Genomic DNA, 22,484 nt, shown 5'->3' with positions numbered 1-22,484 from the left:
GCGAGGGATTTCTTTTCAGAAACCCCAGGCTTGACAGTCGATTTCACGGTCGGGCTCACCTTTACAGTGCTGGGGCTGGCCTTGTCACCCTCGGACAAAGGATTCCTGTTACAGTCTCCCTTGGGGGTTCCTTGCCTTGATTTACCCGAAGCATCCGTAGGTGGGAAGCTCTTTTTCGCCGGCTTCGCAGTATTCTGTACCTCAGGGGACCTGATCCTCTTCCCTGTCTCCAACGGAGTGGGGGGAGTATTTTTGGTTCCCTTCGGAGCGTCCTGCTACTTTGCGTTTTTGCTGTTCCGTTGCCTCTTGAGCTTTCGCCGCTGAGCCCCAGACAGCATTTTAGCCTTAGTTGTGAGCTTCGCTAGGCTGTCGCTCACTTCTTCTTTCGTTCTGTGCGCCTCCTCCTCATTTGGGATTCGCTGCTGTTGTCGGACTCAGAGTCTGTCGTTGAAGGTTGGGTTGAGGGTACGCTTCCCCTGAGTTCCTCAGCCTCTTCGTCTATCTTGTTGCCCGAGGGATGTGTGCTTGTAGCAGTACCTTCGACCGCAGATGCCAAGGCACCCACATCTACGGGAGAGTTTTGCTCACGATCGTTGGATGACGACAGGGTGTGACTCGTGGCTGGATCACAAACACCCGCCGGTACTGGGTTATTTAGGCCCAGCACCGTAACTTTTTCTTCTTCTAAAACTTCCTCCATGTTTGTTTTTTGTTTTAGGGGAACATCCCCGTAGTCAGTTTTTTGTCCGCGGGAAAAAATCCCTGGAACGGGTGATCGCACTGCTCCGCTCTATACCATTTCGCCACTAGGAGCCCTGTTACGAGCAAAACAGTGCGATCATCCACCCCCCTATCCGCCAGTGGGGACGCGCCTGGTAGGTGAACTGACAAACACCCTCAGGTAAGGAGATAGTCCTGACGTATTTAGGTAATATGGCCGTATAAATTGCTTGAATATGGTGGGAAGATGGGACTTTTGGACGCAATAGGTGTTTTCTGGTTATTTTTCCAACATGAATTGTCTAACAGCTTCTTTCTTGGAGACTAAGGCAGTTGTATTCTTTTTTGCAAGAAAAATCTAAAAGTAAAACGACGGAAAAAAACAAAAACTTGTTAGCAATCAACAGGTTTGTCAAAACAATTTGGCCGCCATAAAAAGAAATGGAACACATAAAAATTAAAAATGAGCTGAAAACATATAATTAGGCTTGCGATTTCCATTGCTTGCGAAAATGAAAATCACCGGAAGGGGTAGAAGAAAAGAGGGAAGTGACTGCAAGAAATTTGTCCGGCTAGAATTTGAAATCCTGAGTGAAAGAATATCTCTCTCGAAGTGCTCTTCCAGTTACAATTTGCATCAATTGTAACAAATTTTTAGGGTAACCAGACACACCTAATACAATTATTATGGTACGAGGAGGCTTTTCGATATATTTCGGTAAGATTGGTAAAAATATACTTATTATCTATTGTTATCTATGTTCACCTTGATTACATTTTTACTACAAAACTAACACCACAGTACCACGGGAGCAACCCATATTTGCCGTACGCCAATCGTGCCATTACTTTCATCTTTTGCATTAAACATCTCCAAGAAGAGTAATATTATGCTGTGTTTGTTAGTATACTTTTAGGCTGGATATATACGAAATTGCATATCCAAAAACATCAACAGATGGCGCTGTCATCTACTGATGATACGATCTCTGCTAGAAGTTCTCATATAAAAAAAAAATTAACTTGAAAAAACTTTGAAACGAACTTAAATAACGGAACATTTAATTGAAGTGGGGGTTTAGCACGGAATGTAGTCGAGTTGAGCTTTAATTTTTATTTGTTCAATATTTAAGCTACGACTTCTGACGACTTTTGGATTTATAACAATTTTTAGAAAATATATTAATTTGGCGTAGGATTCTTTGTTAGGGCTTAGTTGAAATAAAATGCAGTTGTTGGTGGAATTTTTATATAATAATGCCAGTTCTTGGTTCCTGTGAAATGGTCGAAAGTAGAATATTCATGCTTAGAGGGAAAAAGTGGACACTATTGTTGACAAGCCTAAATCACGCCGAACTATAAACGATGGAGTTGCTAGGCGTTTTTTTATTGTTTTTGTTTAGCCAACTTCACTTAAACTGCATGAATGTGAAACTTTTTACTACGATAAACAATATTTCCTTTATGATATCGGAAAAAATGCAAAACTGGTCGATTCTTGAAAGTTCTGGACAGAGCAAGAATTAGTTCAGGGTGCTGTTAATTTTAGAATACATAAAACGCTGTTTTGACTGGCTTAAGTCATCGGCTGATCTGAGACAGCCATCGAATTCAGAAATAAGGACTTTCGGAACCCCGGTGAACTGTACACCAGAAAATGAGTCGTGAAGGAACAATGATCGATATTATCAACAGTATGCTATTTTCTTCTGGTTTGAAAATGTCTGAAGAAGTCCTTTTATTGCCAATTCAGATACAACTGGGATTCTGAAAGCGATTAATATTAAAGAAGTCATGTATACGTTGTATAAAATATATATAGTATACAGGGTGAGATAAAAAAACTGCAACAAAGTCAAAAGTAAAAGCCGATGGCCGCTCTCCGCTCGTATTAATAGACCGTGGCATCAGAATAAATGCCGAATATTTTCGCAAAAATATTCTGGAGGGCGATTTAAAGCCTTGGGCAGGCAAATATTTTGGCCGCAGACCTTTGACATCCCAACAGGACTCAGCATCATCGCACTCAGCACGCGCCAGCCAAGAATGGTTGCAAAATAAGGTTCCTCGCTTCATTTCCAAAGCACAATGGCCACCAAAGTCTCCGGATACCAATCCGTTGGACTGTTGCGTCTGGAGTATTAAAATAAATATAAAAAATACCAAAGTGTCGATCACCTCAAGCAAAATACCACAGAGCAACATTCGGGCAGCATGTGCCGGTTTCATTGGGTGTTTGAAGGCCATAATTCGTGCCAAGGGTGACAAATTTGAACAAATTATGGCGTTTGACTTTATTGCAGTTTTTTATCTCACCCTGGTTGTCATGTATCAAGCTTATTACTGGAGAATGACAATTCCAAACCACATAAAGATGCAAATGCCGGTATCATAAAGTGAATTTAATTCAGTTTTACTTCCATTCTGAAAGTAGAAACTACCCAATACGTGTAGAATTGACAAATAACTTACTATTATGTTTACAACCAAAAGGTTTGCATCTGAACCCCAAAGGATTGAATTTAGTATCCGATTTTGCCCACGTTACCAGCACGAAGCAGAAAAACGCAATCTAGACATAATCAAACACATGTTCATAAACATAACAACTACGCAGCTGTTCGAACATTAAATTTCAATCAACCCATGTTTATTCATTACTTCGTCTCGAACTTTCGAATGGACAAGTTATTTCACACCGCTGCATTGAGTTCATTACATTCCTACTCAGTTTTGATAAGTGGAAAAATATGTTATATCACCACATCATGACATAGCATAATGTTGTAATTCTACAGATCTGGGGGTTACTATGTAACTCGACTCGATAGTTCGAATGAGTCGAAAGTTGCATCCGAATTTAAACTGGTACTATGTAACAGTTTCGGATCGACTAAAAAGTGTCGCTACTAATAGGATTTCTTTTGGCAGTACTTTCGAGTGTATTATTTAAAGTTGGCAGCATTTATTTCGTAAAACGTCAAAACAATACCAATAAAGGTAAGCAAAAAATATTTATTTTTCCGCGCCGCATAAAGGATTTTTACATCGGTGTTCAAATAAAATGGATTCGATTGCTCTTTGGTTGCAAAATGAAGATGAGCGATTGGAGCGTAAATCAAACGCGATGGTGTAGACTTAATTTAGTTGACGGATGCAACGTAAGTAACAATTATATAAATATGGTGTAAATTTCTACATATTGCAATGAGTTTCTTTCTTGGGATTAACAAGGAAGCATTTAATTACGTGCTGGACAACAGCAGCCGACATCGCTGAGGTCTATTAGTGTAACTTCAATAGTCAAATTGGGTGCTACACTTAAGTTTCTTGGGCAAGGTGGGTACCAACACCAAATCGGTCACGACAGCATTGCTGGATTGGCACAACAAACTTATGATATTGTGTCTTATGATCTACCCAAAACTTAAAAGGAGGCTGCATTTATTTTTTTACCCAGAAATCATTGGTGGCTTGTTTGGCGTCTAAAGCTTTTAAGTAGCCATTATTTTAAATTGGCTTTTTGATATTTCTTGTATTATATTCCCTATAAGAATTACTTTAAGTCATATTTACCTAAAAATGCGTATGAATTAATGAAATATTCACATTTTTCAGAGCTTTGTATCCTTTTTTGAATTGTAATAATTCTTTTTTGTTTTATTTTTCTCTATCCGTTAGGTAAAAATCAAACGAATACAAATGTCTTCTTTCGAGCGACTTTGAATTGAAAAGAAATTTTCACCGGTGGTGCCTCCTGGTAATTTTTACGCCATTTTTTTTATGGCTGTAAGTAATTTTCAGGAATCCAGGATGAAAGAAACAATCATTAGTGACAACGCCCTGTTAGGCGCTTGCAACTCAAGGAAACGGTGTGCTTTTGATGACGAGGAGGTTGATGTGACTTCCTATGACGTTAGCAACCAAAACCGCTTCTCAATTTTGAGTAAAATTAAATTTGTCGATACATCTAGCCAAGGTAATTCTAACAATTTGAGTGAAAGTAAGCCAGCTGCCAACAGCCGTAAGGAACGGCCCGCCAAGAAAAGTCCCAACAACGTGGAACCAAAAAATAAGTTTTGTCCACCCATCTTCATTTATGATCAAGATATAAACTTGTTGGCAAAGCAACTGGAAGAGAGAGTGCCAGCCGGCTCTTTCATAATAAAAAATGTGAACAAACATAAAAGTAAACTGTACTTTAACGACGCTTCGCTGCATAGCGAAATGATGGCGATTCTTAGAGAAAATAAAGTAAAATCATACTCTTTTACCCCTACTGAACTAAAACAAATTTCCTTGGTGCTGCGTGGTTTGCATTGTGGTTCCTCCGTTATTGAGGTTAAGGACATTTTGGATTCTGAGGCGCCGGGCATTGTAGCCCATGTCTCGAAGTTGGTGACAAAACACTCAAAACAAAACAACTATGACACCGGGCTTTTTTTAGTTACGCTACACCCAAGCAAAACCAAAAACGATATTGTTCACATCAATAGAATTTTACATCAAACCGTCTATTGGGAAGTTCCCAAAAACAAGGAAAAGGTCATTCAGTGCAGGCGCTGCCAACACTGGGGGCACATTGCCAAAAATTGTAATTACCCGTTTAAATGCGTTAAGTGCAGCGACAGTCATGAGCCAGGTGCTTGCTCATTAAAAGAAGCCGAATCCAATGTCCCTGTGTGTTCAAACTGCGGTGAAGCCGGTCATCCTGCCAGCTGGAGGGGTTGTTCCTCATATAAAAAATATATGGAAAATAGAAGAAATCTATTGAGAAAATCCAGAGAGCAGAGAGAGGTAGCGGCCCAGCAAGTTAAGAAGTCGATTTCTGCAATGATTGTTCCTGGTAAGTCCTTTTCCGGTTGTTTTTCTTCACCACCAACTTCCCAATCAAATGCATTGATTGACTAGTTTTTAAAATTGTCAAAATATTTTATGGAGCCCGAAGTTCTGACCTTAGAACAAGAAATCGAGAGATTCTTGAACGAATACCGACATATGCCAAAAAGTGAAGCTAAGGCTGAGTTTCTTCGTATTTTAAACAAAGTTAAAAATGGTCTATAAGGCTCTTAATATTATGACTTTTAACGTGCGCTCGCTCGTAGACAAGATGCGGCAAATTGAATTACAAAATATGTTATTTTATAATAAAATTGATGTTTGCCTCCTACAAGAGCTTCATCTGAAAAACAAACGGCGAATTTACATTAAAGGATACAAACTCATCTCTGACGATAGTCCTCTGGGTGTAGCAATTTTAATTAAGGACAACACTTTTTTCAAACGAGTAGCATTGGAAGATGTGCGGTTTCACACAATTTTTCTCGAAATAATTCTTAAACATGGCGGTGCTGCGAAAAGGTATATGATTGGATCTTTATACATCCCTTCAAATTTCCCCAGATTGGACATAATTTCAGGTCTTGATAAAATTTTCAACCTTGCTAATAATTATGATGGTATGATTGTTGGAGGTGATTTAAACTCAAAAAACCCTTATTGGGGAGATCGTATCCAAAACCCGAATGGAGTTTCTCTTTGGAATTGGCTTCAGGACAACGTAAGTGACGTACACAGAATCTGTGATGTGAATCCCTCATTCCCAAATGGGAGCTCATACCTTGATCACTTCCTAATTAGCAGGCATCTTATCTCCTTTAACCCGCCTAATTACGAAATTTCATCTTTAGCTTCGTTTTCAGATCACTACCCACTAAAGTTACAATTGCGATTAGCTGACTTTGAATTCAATGTAATACCATCTAATTCATTCCAATCGTTTAAGAATACCAATTGGTCTCATTTTAAAAGAGATCTTGATGCAGCCTCATCAGACCTTTTGCCACCTATCAACAGGAATCTGAGCAACCCCGAAATTGATAATATCGTGGACAAATTTTCTCAAACCCTAGCAAACATGGCTGATAGACATTCCACCAAAATCGAACTAAAAAATGGCAACTGGCCTCTGCCAGAAAACATTAAACTATTTCTAAGCCAAAAGCATAGGTGCCAGAAACAATTAAAGAGAATTTATCATCGGAATGGCAATCGAACTTCTCCGGAATATAATATTCTGTCAAAGCAGATCTCCTTGCTAAAAATAATTATCAATGACTTAATCAGATTGGAGCAAGCTAAAAGCTTTGGGAAGTTCCTGCAACAAATTACCCCCGGTCCATCGGCTTTTAAGCAGATTAACAGAGTCATCGGTAAGAGACAATCATTACATAGCCACTGTATTACATATAATAACATATCGGCTACAATTGATGAAGATAAATGTACCCTATTTCACAATTATTATGGATCAGTTTTCAGCGAGCAAGCCCCAGATAGCCCTGTGGAAAACATAGATTCCAGGATTGGTCGTTGTTTGGAAAACCTTCCTCGTCAAATTTATACCTTTAATGATGATTTCACATCCCTCGATAATGAAGACCTTTACCACTTCACAAATTCGGAGTCTGTTAAAAGCATAATCGCCGCTTCTAAAACAAGAAATCCTGCAGCATTGATAACATCTCGAACTACATACTGAAAAAGATCCCTGAGTCGGCCATAAAACTCTTAGTCATTGTCTTCAACAACTGTCTTAATAATGGGCACTTCCCCCCATCGTGGAAGATTTCAAAGATAATTCCCATTAAAAAAAAAACTCCTTAGAAAATGTGGCTGATTTCAGACCTATTTCACTGCTCTCTAATATCGGAAAACTTTTTGAAGTTGTGTTAAAATCAAAAATCGAAAATGAATTTGTTATAAATCCTCTTTCATACTACCAGTTTGGATTCAGGCCTGGAAATTCGACGCAACATGCACTTCTTAAACTACACTCGGATATTGTCTACAACCTAAGATTGCAGAATTCAACAGTCGCAGTATCATTAGACATTCAGAAAGCCTTCGATTCGACCTGGCATAAAGGTATTATTTACAAGCTAATTGAACTTAATGTTGATCCATTCCTCATTAAGTTGTTACATAACTACTTTCAGGACCGCAAATTTTGTGTCCAAATTCAAAATGCCATTTCGGATTTTGGAGAAGTAAGAAGCGGAGTCCCGCAAGGGAGCGTCCTAGCGCCCCTCTTATTCAATTTATATCTTTATGATTTCCCACACCGCCACTTAAACTCGCAAGCTATCCTGTATGCAGATGATTGTCTTATCTATTCGCACAACCAATTTCCAGACGAAGCTCGTAACGCAGTTGCCACACATCTCAACATCATTAACAACTTTTACAAAAAATGGGGCATTAAAATAAACCCCACAAAATCTGAAGCTATTTGCATTCGCAATGCGAGTGGCAAATGTCATAGACTGGTGGTGCCGCAAAGTAAAAACCTCTCTCTTCCGCTTGATGGTATCCAAATTCCATTCAAAACATCATTAAAGTATCTAGGTGTAACCTTTAGTTACCTATTTCGATTTAATCAGCATGGTCGGCTTATCACCACCAAAGCAAAAAAAGTTGCTGGAATGTATGCTGGTATCCTCAAGAGTAAATATCTGCCATCACAGACAAAACTTCTAATTTATAAGGTAGCGATACGACCTCTGCTCATCTACGCTTTCCCTATTTGGTTCTCCATTTCTCCTGTGGTGGCCAACAACATGGAAATATTCGAGAGAAATGTCTTACGCAAATGTTTGAACAAAAACTTCCAATGCCCCTCGAAACGTTACTCGAACGAATTCATTTACACCAACGCTTCCATCAAACCTCTCTGTCACTATGCGATGCAACAACACCTAAAATTCGCCGAAAGACTGGAGCATCACGAAAATCCATTAATGAACGAAATCTTTGAAGCAAACCACAATACCACATGGACTTCGTCTACATACCTATCGTCAGTAGGAATACTTCACGAAGATCTTAATAATGTCAATCTAACCTCACCTCCTCAATTCTATATCAAGGCTGTGCCTTGTTCGCATCGAGGATAAAATCTTACGTCTCCAGTATTATATGTTTTTAATGTTTTTTGTATATACGCTTATAATACAATTATATGAACGCTATAATTTCGTAATCTAAATTATAAAGATTATTATCTGTTTATACTTGTATATGTACATACTGTAATTGTACTTTCGATTTACATTGTTATAAAAAAACGATTATTGTTAATTGTTAATTTCATGTTTTTATTGTTACAGGAAATTTATTGTTATCCTGTTTTATGTTAGGTTGTTTCCCTTAATATTGTTAATATCAGACCAAGCTCTGTACAACACCGTAAATGTCGTGAGCAAACATTGTTTTTTATACTGTCACTATATTACATTAAATGTATTTTATAAGAACTATTAATTCGTATCGAATTGAAGATGTCAACACTGTTAGAGTTTATTAGTTCAATACGTTTACAGAACTAAAATCAACATATGTTATTGTTTGTTACTAAATATAAAATTGTAATATCTGATAAAAAGAAGTCTCAATAAAGAAAATTGAAATTGAATTTCGAGCGACTTTGACATCTACATTCGAAATACATAGTAATGCAAATCCGAAAGGAGATTATCAATATCTGGCAACTCGAAACTAGGAAATGTAATTGCGAATTCGAGTTAGGTGGTAAAAAATTCGCATCCGTAATATTTAACTTTTGAATCGAATTACATAGTAACCCCCCTATTTTTTTATAGGGATATTGTTGATTATCGATGAAATGTACACGAAAATTGCTGAGGATTAGTTTTTTTAATCAATACCTATAATTTTTCTTTGGTTTTATTAAGCATACTCAGCCACACTCAATGCAGCTCTTTGATTATGGATAAAAAGAAACAAATAATTATTATTAGATAATCTTGTCCCATGGTTCTACCTTCAAGTTAATTAACCATTGCAAAATGCCCAAGATTTACTATGGACACATAGATCTTCTTATAATTTATTCGGTTCTATTTACATATATATACACTAATATAAATATGTTAAACATTTCTTATTAATTAAGTACAACATTAATATCTAATTCGGCACCTTATATACGGGTGTAATGTGTGATATGTGGTTTTACATTCTATAAACTAAGATTTTAATTTGAGGGAAATCATATAACAAATCAAAGATAGAGGGCATAAGCATAATTATTGCTTCATCGAAATGACCTCGTTATGACCTTTCTCAGCCGTTCGTAATTTGCTTTCAAATTCTCCAGAAACATCCTTGTAGAATGGTCCCAATTCCTCTCGAACAGCATCGTACCATTTTGAGAGCTTGTTGCGTTTAATAAATGGATTATAACCAATATATTCTGAAAAAAAAATTAAAAATAGAATGTGAAACAAATTTTAATTTTGGTTTACAGATGAGTTACAGTTTCGCCCCATGATAAAAAAGAAGGTAAATCAGGTTCGTAAAACTACTGAAATACAGTCCGGGAGAAAGGCCCGCCTACTGCCAGAGTCATTAAAAATAAGATGCCATGATACCCATGAAGTCAATGTTGTTTATTGTTTTTTTTTTTTTTGTGTTTTAAATGAGAATAAATTGGAACAAACTAGTATCGAATGTAAAGAATTAAACATATTGCAAGACTGCCAAAGATTTTTGGGATGACACGTTAGCCTCCCAAATGTTTTATGTAAATCAAATTTGAAACTTGGAACTTTGTATAATCATAAGTTTCAAGTTTTTTTTTTCAAATTGACAAAATGTATATTCATAAGTCCATAGTATGTACCCAAATCAGATATGGCAACCTGTTTTAAATCAAGTTAAGTTTGACAAGGTAAATTACAGAAAATAAAGATCTGGATATGGGTTGGTATTTAAAATGATGTTACCTTGCTTTAACTGTACGATGGATACTTTAAATACGAAAGATTCGAGCGAGAGTATTTTTTTTTTGGATAAAATGAGGCTGTAAATATTTACTAAATGCCCTGTGTTCGTACGAAAGGATGTCATTCAAACAGCACAACATGTATGTATTTAATATAATATATAAAAATTAATAATCAAAACGTTTGCTTTATTAGCACTTACTTGGTTGGTCCACCTCACATATGGCCAATAAATCTGCATACGAAATAGTATCTCCAATTATGAATTTGTTCGACTGTAGAAAGAGATTTTCGAAATCGTTCAAATTGCGTTCAAGTTGTTTAGCAGCTCCGTTTACCTACAAACAAAAGCAAAAAATACGTGAAAAAAACAGTTAAAGACGAACCAAAACAAAGTGATAATCAAAAACTCGTTTGTAAAAAAAAACTTGGAGGTTTGGCCAAAGTTGAAAACGATGTCACTGTCAAGGCACTTCCGTTATTAAATTTGCATGCATTAGTGAAGCACACTATTGCATTTGTTTTCAATTTTATAATGGCCTTTTTTGTTTTTGGCTGGATTTCATAACTTACTGAACTCTCGTTGGCTCGAGTTTTCTGTAAATACGGTACGAGCCATTTTTGCTGGAAGTAATCCGTACTGGCTACGCCCAGGTTACGCTGGCGCCATTCTAAATATTCATCTATGCGACTGCGACCCAGATTTTTACGTGGATACCAGTGCTCTGGAACAATTTTTTCCCTAACCAAGTGGCGGAATATGGCTACACTTTCAGATAATTGAAATCCATGGTCGTTAATGGCGGGAATCCGTTTGAAGCGGGTAACTTTATCTCTGTATTCGCCAGTCAGATGTTCACCTAAAATATAACAAATAAATTATGTTATGGCTTTTATCGACAGATTTGTAAAGCAAAAGGCATGTGATTCGGATATAGTAATTTGATATTATTTTAAAAAATCACATTGTTTGTGTAATAATTTTCGAATTCAAATTTCAACATGCATCACTGCAAATGTAGGTTACGTTAAGCAATAACAATAGTCCAGTGCTAATACAAATTTCTTCTTCGATTTTGTGGTTGGAAGTACAGTATTAAATTTCAACATTTTAATAATGCACGTTATTGAAATCACACTTTTTACATTTTTTATCGGCTCTTCATCGATATTGCTTGGGAAGTGTGAAGTTTAAAGAACATCGGAGAAACAATATTTTTTAATTTTTGCAGTTGATCTAAGTTTAAAGAAAAACAGTCAGTCGTTTATCATTTTGTTAGAAGGACTCTTTACGGAGGGTGTGCCAGAGGGAGTCAATTTTCACACTATATCTAATTTTGACAGAAACATTGATATCTGTGATGTTTGTTAAATGTCGCACTCTAATCTTACACTCATCCCAGTTATTATTTATAGTTGGTCAGTTCCAGAATTGAAAAAATGTTACTTTTTTCTAGCGAAAAAAAAAAACTGCAAAAATAGTGGATTCTTGCAGCAACAAGTGTTGACCTTTTGCGGGGAGGTGCGAAAAGGGGTGTGCCGATATAATCACTATACTGAAAAGAAAGAACTTCGGATCAGAAACCATTATTTCAACTATGAACAATTCTGTCGTATCAAAGGATGTTCTATAAAAGCAGAATGCTGAGGGTATAAAAGAGTTGGCAAGCAACAAATTATTAATTATGTTATTGTTTATTTTCGGAAAGTGATTAAAATTATAATTAAACCTGTTTTTTTTTTTTTTTTTTTTTGTTTATTTATCAAGGCGGTTAGTCGCATTGTTATCACTACATTTTAAAATATTGATATCAAAGTCTCGCTACCGTGGCGTGATGAGTAAACTTGTCATGCGACGAAATGTTGTTGGTTTATTTGGTGGTCAGTTTAAACGGCTGACAGTGTACCACCTAAAAATCACGTTTACAAAATACATATTTTCTTAATGATCTCGCCCTACAAATCTAAAAGTAAATTAAAATAAATGGAAAGTATATAGTCGAATTAGAGTGACAATTTCATTTGTCAAACTGTCCTTTTTATACCCTCAGCCATATGACTACAGAGGGTATATATAAATAACGGTTTTAGACCTTAGGTCTCTTTGGACCAAATCCGTTTCAGAACATTTTGAGTCGTTCTAGCAATGTCCATCCGTCCTCCTGTCTGGCTGGCTGGTGCGCACGATAACTCCCGAACGGAGTATCCGATTTGGTCCAAACTTGGTACATCGTAATATTTTTGTGAAACTTAGATCGAGTTCGAAAATGGACAATATCGGTCCACTCCTTCTGGTATCTCCCCCACAAAATGTCGAAATTTTCAAAAAATATATTTTCTTGCACAGAAAAAGAAAGGATACTCCAATTTTGCTCTAACTTTGAAAATAGTAATATTTGCGTCAGTGCTAGGTCAGATGTAAAAAATGGACAATATTGGCCCACTCCATCAAGTACCGCCTCACAAATGGTCAAAATTTTTAATAATTACAACTCTCATAAAATATGATGTAAGAGTCCGATTGTCTTCTAATTTCACACATCCCAATAATTATATTAACCCAAGATTTGAAATTAAGATGGAATAGATCGGCCCACTTCTTCTGGTACCTCCCCCACAAAAAATTCGAAATTTTTAATATTCATTAAGCTCATAAAACGCGAAATGAATATCCAATTCCATTTAGACTTGGCACATCCGAATATTTCTATCAACACAGGATCTTTTATAAAGATGGTAGAGATTGAACCATTCCTTCTGGTACCTCCCACATAAATCAGTTTCCTTTTATATTTCACACATTCTATTATTTTTACTAACACAAGATCTGTTGGATATATCGGTCCTCTCCTTCTTGTACCTCCCCCACAAAGGGTCAACATTTTGAATATCCATGGAACTCATAAAACGCGAAATTAACATCCGATTCCATTCAGACTTGGCACATGTCAATATTTCCATCAACACAAGATCTGTTAAAAAGATTGTAGAGATCTGACAATTTCTTCTGGTACCTCTCCCACATTGGGTTCAAGATTTTGAGAAACCAAACGCTCAAAGTAAGCCAAATAAGCATTCAACTCTCTAAAAATTTCACACATACAAACATTTTTCCTAGATCTGTTGTGAAGATGATATATAGCTGGTGTTCGCAGCTATACCTCATTCACAAAGGGTCACAATTTTCAATACTTTATCTGTCATAACTTACGAAACAAATCAGTGATTATTTAAAATTTAATATATCTAAATATTTCTCTCAACCAGAAACTTGGGATGAATATGGATTTTGTGATGAAGTTACCAATATAGACCAAACCTGGTCCGATTTGAAATGGACAATATTGGCCCATTCCTTCAGAACCCACTCCATAGAGGGTCAATAATAATTATAACAGAAGTCAAAATATATTTAAATAATTGAACACTGGTTCAGGGTAAACACCTGTCGGCAGTGCCGACAGATACTTTTTAACAAGTTTTAACTGAAACTCATTAAAAGGTAGAAGCAACACTACCACAAATACAATTCAACAACAACAATATAGGTATATATTATTGTAAACAATGTTAGTAAGTAATAATGGCTATTGCTCTAGCTCCAGAGCCTGCAAGAATCTACTATTGCAATTTCTTTCAATATCATAAAGGGAAATGGTAGTTACATTTTTTGGCATTCTGGTAGTTCTTCAACAGACCATATATGCCAAAAACGTAAACAAAACAATAAATGTTCAATATATTATTTAAATTTGAAAAATATACATTTTTAGAACTTGGATTATTAAATTCAAAATGCAGTTCAAAGTAATATTCTTCACAATTAATCAGTCTGCCAGACCTTGTGATTATTGTATTTTGGTACCATACAAATAATTAAATTTAAGAAAAACTTTCGTTAAATTAATTTTGATTGCTCAATTATCACGGTTGACCTGAGTAAAAATCTTGTATTCAACACGCTATTACCAATTGGTAATCGGTATACAATTTATGGTAATAATTTCCATGACTTGTGTTATTTGCGTCAACATAATTTATTAAAGTATCACTCTACTGAATTGTCGTAATCTTAAGTGGTTATTAACCTAGTGGACAATAACCTAGTTTTAAAAAAGTTCAATAAAATATGAGTGTATGTATACACTTTGTTTTTCATTGAAAAAAAGTGTTCGAATGATTCCATACTTTCATTGATCGTTTCTAAACTTCATTCGAATCAAAATCATGCTTTGAGGTGTTACAATGGAGAGATTTTAAATTTCTTAATTTACGTACACATGTGTATGTATGTATGTATTTTATATAGCATGTTTTCTTAGTCGTACTGGGTATTTAAAATTGTGATAATTTTGTTTTATTTTTAATTAAAAAAAAAATAAAAAACATACAGCATTTGATAAGAACTGAAAAATAAACTAATTACAGATTTCTTTGTTTGTGTGTTTTAATCGCTTACAAACGTCTTTTTGTACCGAAGACTTTGATAAGAACTGAAAAATAATACTAATTACTGATTTCTTTGTTTATGTGTTTTAATCGCTTACAAACGTCTTTTTGTACCGAAGACTTTGGTCAAAAGTTGTTGACACACAAAAACGGGAATTTCTAATCATTGGAAAGAAAATAAAATCATACATACAAACAAACATATATGTTTATGTGCATGTCGTTATATGCATACCCTACACCACTTCTCAACAGATTTTAACAGGGAATTTAAAAAAGGGTCGACATTACTAATATTGGTACAAGGAAAGTTTATAAATACAAAAAAAAAATAATGAAGGTACTTGTGTATAGTTTCCAACATTTTTTTGAAAATAGATGTTAAATGCTATACAAGTGGTTTGCAGTCCTGTATATATCAATGTGAAATCATATGTCGGAATTTAATAGGGACCTCCAACATTTTTATAATATTGAACATTTTAAGACAATGCTTGTTATCAAGATATGACTCTCATAAACATATATATTTCATCCGATTTCAAATTTAAAACGAACTGAAGCCGTATAACGCATTCGGCAACAACCATAATTGGTATGATTTACTTTACATGAATCCCCCACAGTCAGTTCTGCAAAATATGCGGAGTGGTGTAGGGAGGGTATCATATAGTCGGCCCCGCCTACTTTTTACCATTTTCTCGCTGATTGTCTTTTGTTATTGTGCAAATTGATACACGTCTGTACTGTATTTATATTGGGTAATAATTCCCCATACAGAATTTCTCAAAACTAACAACCATTTTGGAAAATACGTGTTTCTACATCTTTAACAGCTAATTTATTTGCAAATTCTTTTTCTATTACACATGTATAACGTCGATAATTTCATCAATGTCCATTATTATAATACATGTACTTAACGTTATATGAATTTTGTGTGCGCATACTATTTTTTGTTTATCTTAAAAGAAAAAAATAATACATATTGTTTAAAAACGTATTCTTTTTAGTCATCCACCTACCAATAATTTATTGTAGCAAACCTTTTGCATGACTAATGTATTCCTGTTAGCAAAAAAACAACTTGGCGATAAAATTTATAGAACTATCAATTATAACATCTATCCATAAGTACTCACATAATAATTTTTTTAAACTGATTTTCTACTCGATCGAGAATATATTTCATACCCTGCGCCACACTGTGCTGCAGGGTAATATTTCTTTGGGCATTTGTTTGTACCATGCAAATAAACTAATTACTTTCGGTATCTATTGATCTAATTTTGTAAGTTATTTGCATATCCCATTTATTGTTCGATTGAAGCGAAATTTTGCCCTGTTCGTTTCTTTGACCCCAGAACGAAACCCATGGAAATAAGTGGCACTAATAAAATAATGGCTATACCTCCATATAAATATTTTCGACCAAATGGATGTATATTGGCACATACAATCGAATCAAGCTAATGACATTTAGTGAGAGACAGACATAGCAATAGCTCCTACATAAATGTTTTATTCAATTTGATATTCCATTACTCCAAAGCCGCAATACAAACAAAACCGCATAACAATTACATTCGCCACAAGATATCAAAATGCTGGCTAAATCTGTTCAGCTCCCATATATTTCCAATAATTCATTGTAACTACGATTGTCCAATTAAGATTTGGTTCAAAAAGCGAAATGGTTTTTCAGACGGCTCGAACCGTGGTTTTGGATTGCTTCGGTTCGGTACGGTTCAGTATTATATGTATTCAGTTCTGCACACAATCTGCTTGACAAAATTCATTAAATTAGTCGCTACGGCTAGCCTCCAAGCAATTTTCCACACATTTATAGTAAAAATATATTTAATTCTATGATTTTAATTGCATGTAATGTGGAACTATTAAATATACAGCCATGTCACAAAATCGTATCGAAATAGTTTGAATTTCGCAATTTAAAATCGTACGATTTTGTTTTACCTTCTTCGGATTTCGTACGATTTGGTGAACTACGAATTCAGAGATGCTTCGGACCAAATTCCTGTGCCTGCCCCTAAAATATTAATTAATGATTAATTGATTAAAAAGGATTCCACAATACATATTTCACATATTTTGTGTGTTCTTTTTGTTTTGTTTTTTATCTTTGCTTCAGTTTATTATTCAAAATTCCACATTGTTTGGTTTTCGCAGATGAATAATTTTTGTTTGACGAAAAAAGTGATTTTCAAGAAAAAAGTGGTGTGGCAACACTTTGTTAACAATTGCCTTCGTCAATTGAGAAACCATTAAAATTTGCTAATTATTTTGAATAAAAATATTAAAAATGTGTATTTGTCATTAAGACAACATTTTTATACCCTCCACCATACTATGGAAGGTATATTAATTTTGTCATTCCGTTTGTAACTCCTCGAAATACTCATGTCAGACCCAACAAAGTATATATATTCTTGATCAGCGTAAAATTCTAAGACGATTTAGCCATGTCCGTCTGTCTGTCTGTCTGTCCGTCTGTCTGTTGTAATCACGCTATCTTTCGAACAAATTGAGATAGAAGGTTAAAATTTTGCACACATGTATATTTTGCCAGTAGGCAGGTTAAGTTCGTAAATGGGCCATGTAGGTCCAAGTTATCATATAGCCCCCATATAATGGTACCTCCCGATATTCGGTATTTTGTTGATTTTAGCGACATTATTCACCGGAATTGTTTCAAATTTGGCATTTGAAGTTCTTAAGGGATACTACAGCGTAAGACAGAAAATTATCTGTGCAGGTCTACGTCTTCGTGTAGCCCCATATAACGGTACCCCCCATATTCGGAATTTTGATGATTTTAGCTACATTATAAACAGATTTTTCTTCAAGTTTCGCATGTAAATATTGTAATAACTTATGAAAAAAGTTGCCTATGCTGATCCACGTCGTCGTATAAGCATTCGGTATTTTTAAGGTTTTACAGAATTCTTAACGGATTTAATTATTATTATTTATGTTTTTTTTTTTTGGAAATTGCCAAATTTGTACCAAATGGTGGAGGGTATTAAAAGTTCGGCCCGGCCGAACTTACAGCTTTTTTACTTATTATTACTTAAAAGTATTTTGAGACTGGTTTAAAGTTACAAGTTTTCATAAAAATACAATTTTACTTGCGAAAACAAAAGTGGTTTCAAATCCAAAAAATGTTGCGATTTTCATTTTCTGAAGAAGCTAAATACGAAATTAGAATCACTTTCATACCGAATTTATCTTGTGATATGTCTGCTAGCTTTTGCAAAAAAGAAGCTATCAAAAATATATGTGCGTTTGTTTGAACCAAATCAATTAATTTCGTTTGGCTAGGAGGGAACCGTTACCCTCTAATCCACATAATATCAATGCGCTTTACATACATACAACCATGCAACTGTAAGTGAAATCATAGTTTCTATTCGGTTATTTGGTTGCAAACACATTTGATTTATGCAAGTTCAAAGAACTTTTTGCTTTTGAACATTAATGTCAATATACGCCTTGAAGGTGAACGTGAACACACATTACTACAGGCGCCAACATTTACATTCTGCTTGTTTTTTTTTTTTTAAACATTTACATTTTTCATAAGTATGACTTTGTTACTGTGTTGGAGATAATATCGTGGTATTTCTATCTAATACGTTTGGATTTGTGATAAAATGTGCAAAAGGTAAATGCAGTCATATTAAACATGTCAGTTACATTTACTACGATATGTGTATGCATTTATAATAGCTAGTGATTTGCATTTATAAAACCAAAATATGCTTGCTTTGAAAACAAATTGATACCTAGTGGTTGTAGATATTTGTGTTTGACTTAGACCAGATATATCCTTTATTTACCCTTTTCTATTGAAACTTATTTAATTGGGCCAAATTGTTTGTAATCGACATTTCTTTTTAACTATAACTGCATTATATAGTTCACTCTCAGTTGGTTCTACAGGATGATTGACAGGACATTCGAAACTGTATAAATTAAATATGATTTTATCTTCGTCTTTATTTGTGTGTTTGCTTGCTTTGTCTTTGTTATGTGGAAAGTATGTATGTATTTAAGATAAGCCGGTTTCACATGTAAACAGAGTTCGATCAGCAAGCTATATTTATATTGTTGTTGCCTACGCAAATTCAAAGGGGTGTGTGTTGAATTTCGAAATACCATAAACAAGATAAAAATAGGAATAAAAAATAATAATAATAAACAAGAAAGAAAAATAAAATATGCAGTAAAAACAAGTTTGGACTGTAAAAAGTAAACAAGACGATCAGTTGTACCCGTTGCAACAGAACGGGGACTAGGGACAAAGTGCATTTGAAGAGCTGGCGACGCATTGTTAATACCAATGTTCAATATATTTTACGTTAAAAATGTTGAAGAACAGAATTTTTTCCTAATTAAATTTCTATAATATTAACTGTGTTGTATGTTGTTGAAGAAAAAAGCTTCGTTTTTCACAATCATTTGTGAATTTTCAATCGAATCTATTTTTGAACTAATTTTTACACTTTGATAATTGCAATTTGCATTAAATAAATAATGGACTTGTTTACCATTTGAAAATACGCGTGTCTTAATATATCACACATCCATAAATTAGCAGTGTAGTGCTAAAAGTTTTTATTACAATAAAATGTATAAGTTTAAGCGACTTTAAATCGACAACTAAATACATAAATTATCAAATATTGTACGATTCATGAAACAAGTGCCAAAACTAGGTCGTATCTGTTTTATGGAAATTGATAAAGCAAGCTAGGAAACCGTTGTTAAAAAAATGAAGCATTCTTCTTGGGCTGCTCTTAATTCTTTTCGAACATAAAGACATTTTAAAACAGCTGTCATTTTCTTACGCATTATCATCTTTTTGTTGTGTCTTATTTATAACATTATTCAATACATTGGTTTGTTTCAGAACTGCAAGAATGTGAAAATTTTTACTACGATAGCCGATTTTACTTTAATGGTATCAAAAACAATTTCAATACAAGTAGCTTCTTGTAGTTTCCGGAACAGAGCAAATATCAGAAAAGTTTTTTTTTTGTAAGTATATTAAAATATCTATATCGTCATAAATTCCTTTGTAAATTCATTTACATTCAATGTTCAAATCCAATGCATATGTCAAATTAGTAGTGGAATTCTATAACCGATTATATTTTAACGAATTTTTTTTATAATTAATGAATTTTTTCCATAAATTAGCGACGAAATCAAAGTAGTCGCTAAGACCTACCGTTAGATACCAATGTTTTCAACTTTAACTTCAAATCAAATTTTTGGATTTTAAAGTTACCGATTTTTGTCGGTAATTCAAAAAATGAGTTACAGGATCACACTTCAGATTTGGGATATAACACAATACTTCAAAAAATAATTGCTTCAAGGGCCTAATCAAACTAGAAAAGAGAAAGCCTCAGTTTCGCTTGTAGGCTGTAACAAACATTTGCTGCGCTCCCTTAATTTTTGTGAAAATCTTCGCAAAAGAGCGAAACATTAAAAGTACGGAGACGAATAACTATTAAAAATCTTAAATCTACATGGCAATTATAATCGTAGTTTGTAAAATGCTTTTGCTTACTCTTCTTCGAGTGAATACGTATTAAAAAGAGTTGGAGTTAAAAATAATGAAAACAAGTAAAAAAGCTGTAAGTTCGGCCAGGCGAACTTTGAATACCCTCCACCATTTAGAACGAATTTGACAATTCTAAAAAACAATAAACTTCGTTAAAAATTCTGTTAAAATCTTAAAAACATAGAATGAAGCTGTTATATTAGGGTCTATACGACGACATGGACCTGCATAGGTAACTTTTGTCAAAAGAAATTACAATATTCTAATGCGAAACTTAAAAAAAAATCGGTGAATAATGTAGTTTAAATCATCAAAATACCGAATATCGGGAGGTACCGTTATATGGGGGCTATACGAAGACGTGGACCTGCACAGACAATTTTCTGTCTTAGACTGTAGAATCCATTACGAACTTCAAATACCAAATTTGAAACAATTCCGGTGGATAATGTCGCTAAAATTATCAAAATACCGAAAATCGGGAGGTACCGTTATATGGGGGCTATACGAAGACGTGGACCTGCACAGACAATTTTTGTCTTAGGCTTTTTCATTACGAACTTCAAATACCAAATTTGAAACAATTCCGGTGAGGTGAATAATGTCGCTAAAATCATCAAAATACCAAATATCGCGAGGTACCGTTATATGGGGGCTATTCCACAACGTGGACCTACATGGCCCATTTTCAATACCAAAAGTAAAATTTTATCAATCTACTTCATTTTGTTCGGAAGCTAAAGTAATTTCCACAGACGGATAGACGGACGGACATCGCTAAATCGACATAGAATTTTATACTGATCAAGGATATATGTACTTTGTGGGGTCTAAAATGTATATTTCGAGGTGTTACAAACGGAATGACAAACTTAATATACCCTCTATACTATGGTGGAGGGTATGAAAACAAAAGAAAAAAAAAACAAAAAATAGAGTGACAAACCTTTCTGCTACAATTTAACAGTTAAAAAATAACACTCATTTTTTTCCTCAGCAATAAATGACTATGTCTTTTCCGAGTTGTTTTAAAACATTCCTTAAGATTGAACAAAACCAAAAAGTTGGGGGAAACTGTGAGAATTGATGGATCATTTTGATATAATTTAACGGCTAATAAATAATACTAAATTTCCTAAGCAATAATTGATTATGTATTTTCGGGTTAGTGGAGTGGATTTCAACTGTCAATTCCATTGCCTATACGTCAAATGACGACGTTTCACAAATATATATACTTTCCTACCAACATTGCGAGACCCCAATGTCTCTGGTATTTTCTACTAAAACCAAATAATTTGAAAAATTATTTATTTCAAATTTTGTTCAATCGAATGTTTGCACTCAAAGTAAGATTTTTAGAAATATCAGAAACATCAATGTTTTAGAACCGTAAAAATTCTTAATCACAACCGTCTACAAGTAAATACATTTGTATAAAATAAGAAGTTTGTTGTTTAGACAAAATATTTGCTGTAAATTTCTTTGTATTTTGCAAAGTATAGATTTAAAGAAACCAAAGAACATGTATATTACGTATCACATACCTTTTAAAAGCGAAATTTGCACAGGTTCGAAGGGAATTTTCGAAGCTTCCAATAATATATATAAAGCACGACTAGATTGGTTTAGAACATCATAATAAAATTTAATAGGTTGCATAGGCATGATGACTTTTTTCCGCCGGTTAAGTATTTCTTTAACTCTTCAGTTTTAAATATCCAGTTCCGTTTCACTAACTTTTAAAAGTAAATTGGTTCACCGTTAAAAATGTACTTCACCAGCCACAGATCACAGTCAAACAGTCAATGTTGAACTGAGCTTGATTTGCTTTTGAAGATCAATTAATACGCGACCGTTGAATTGGCGCAGGTATAGCTAACCAACACTACCACATGGCGTGGTTACACACATCT

The 22,484-nt window shown here is 34.5% G+C and overlaps 2 protein-coding genes across 4 annotated transcripts; one reads left to right on the top strand and one right to left on the bottom strand.

Moving 5' to 3' along the window:
- Positions 1-3,724: 3,724 nt before the first annotated feature.
- LOC131804375 (uncharacterized) lies at positions 3,725-7,383 on the top strand. 3 transcript variants are annotated; one of them, XM_059127211.1, is made up of 4 exons: positions 3,726-3,881; positions 4,402-5,566; positions 6,411-6,932; positions 7,035-7,383. In XM_059127211.1, the coding sequence occupies exons 2-4, from the start codon at positions 4,504-4,506 to the stop codon at positions 7,259-7,261; spliced, it is 1,812 nt and encodes a 603-aa protein (XP_058983194.1). In that variant the 5' UTR covers positions 3,726-3,881; positions 4,402-4,503; the 3' UTR covers positions 7,262-7,383. The 3 variants fall into 3 exon arrangements, with proteins under 3 accessions (XP_058983192.1, XP_058983194.1, XP_058983193.1); XM_059127209.1 differs by having other exon boundaries at positions 3,725-3,881; positions 6,411-7,383; XM_059127210.1 differs by lacking the exon at positions 3,726-3,881 and having other exon boundaries at positions 4,388-5,566; positions 6,411-7,383.
- A 2,214-nt stretch (positions 7,384-9,597) lies between these two features.
- Positions 9,598-22,398, bottom strand: LOC131804377 (glutathione S-transferase theta-1-like). The gene is made up of 4 exons (XM_059127215.1): positions 22,116-22,398; positions 11,100-11,386; positions 10,729-10,864; positions 9,598-9,994 (listed from the first exon to the last, which is right to left on the bottom strand). The coding sequence occupies exons 1-4, from the start codon at positions 22,234-22,236 to the stop codon at positions 9,828-9,830; spliced, it is 711 nt and encodes a 236-aa protein (XP_058983198.1). The 5' UTR covers positions 22,237-22,398; the 3' UTR covers positions 9,598-9,827.
- Between the last annotated feature and the right edge of the window lie 86 nt (positions 22,399-22,484).

This window comes from Musca domestica, unplaced genomic scaffold, assembly GCF_030504385.1.
Source record: "Musca domestica strain aabys unplaced genomic scaffold, Musca_domestica.polishedcontigs.V.1.1 43, whole genome shotgun sequence".
Lineage (NCBI taxonomy): Eukaryota > Metazoa > Arthropoda > Insecta > Diptera > Muscidae > Musca > Musca domestica.
This window is presented reverse-complemented; position numbering and strand designations above follow the sequence as displayed.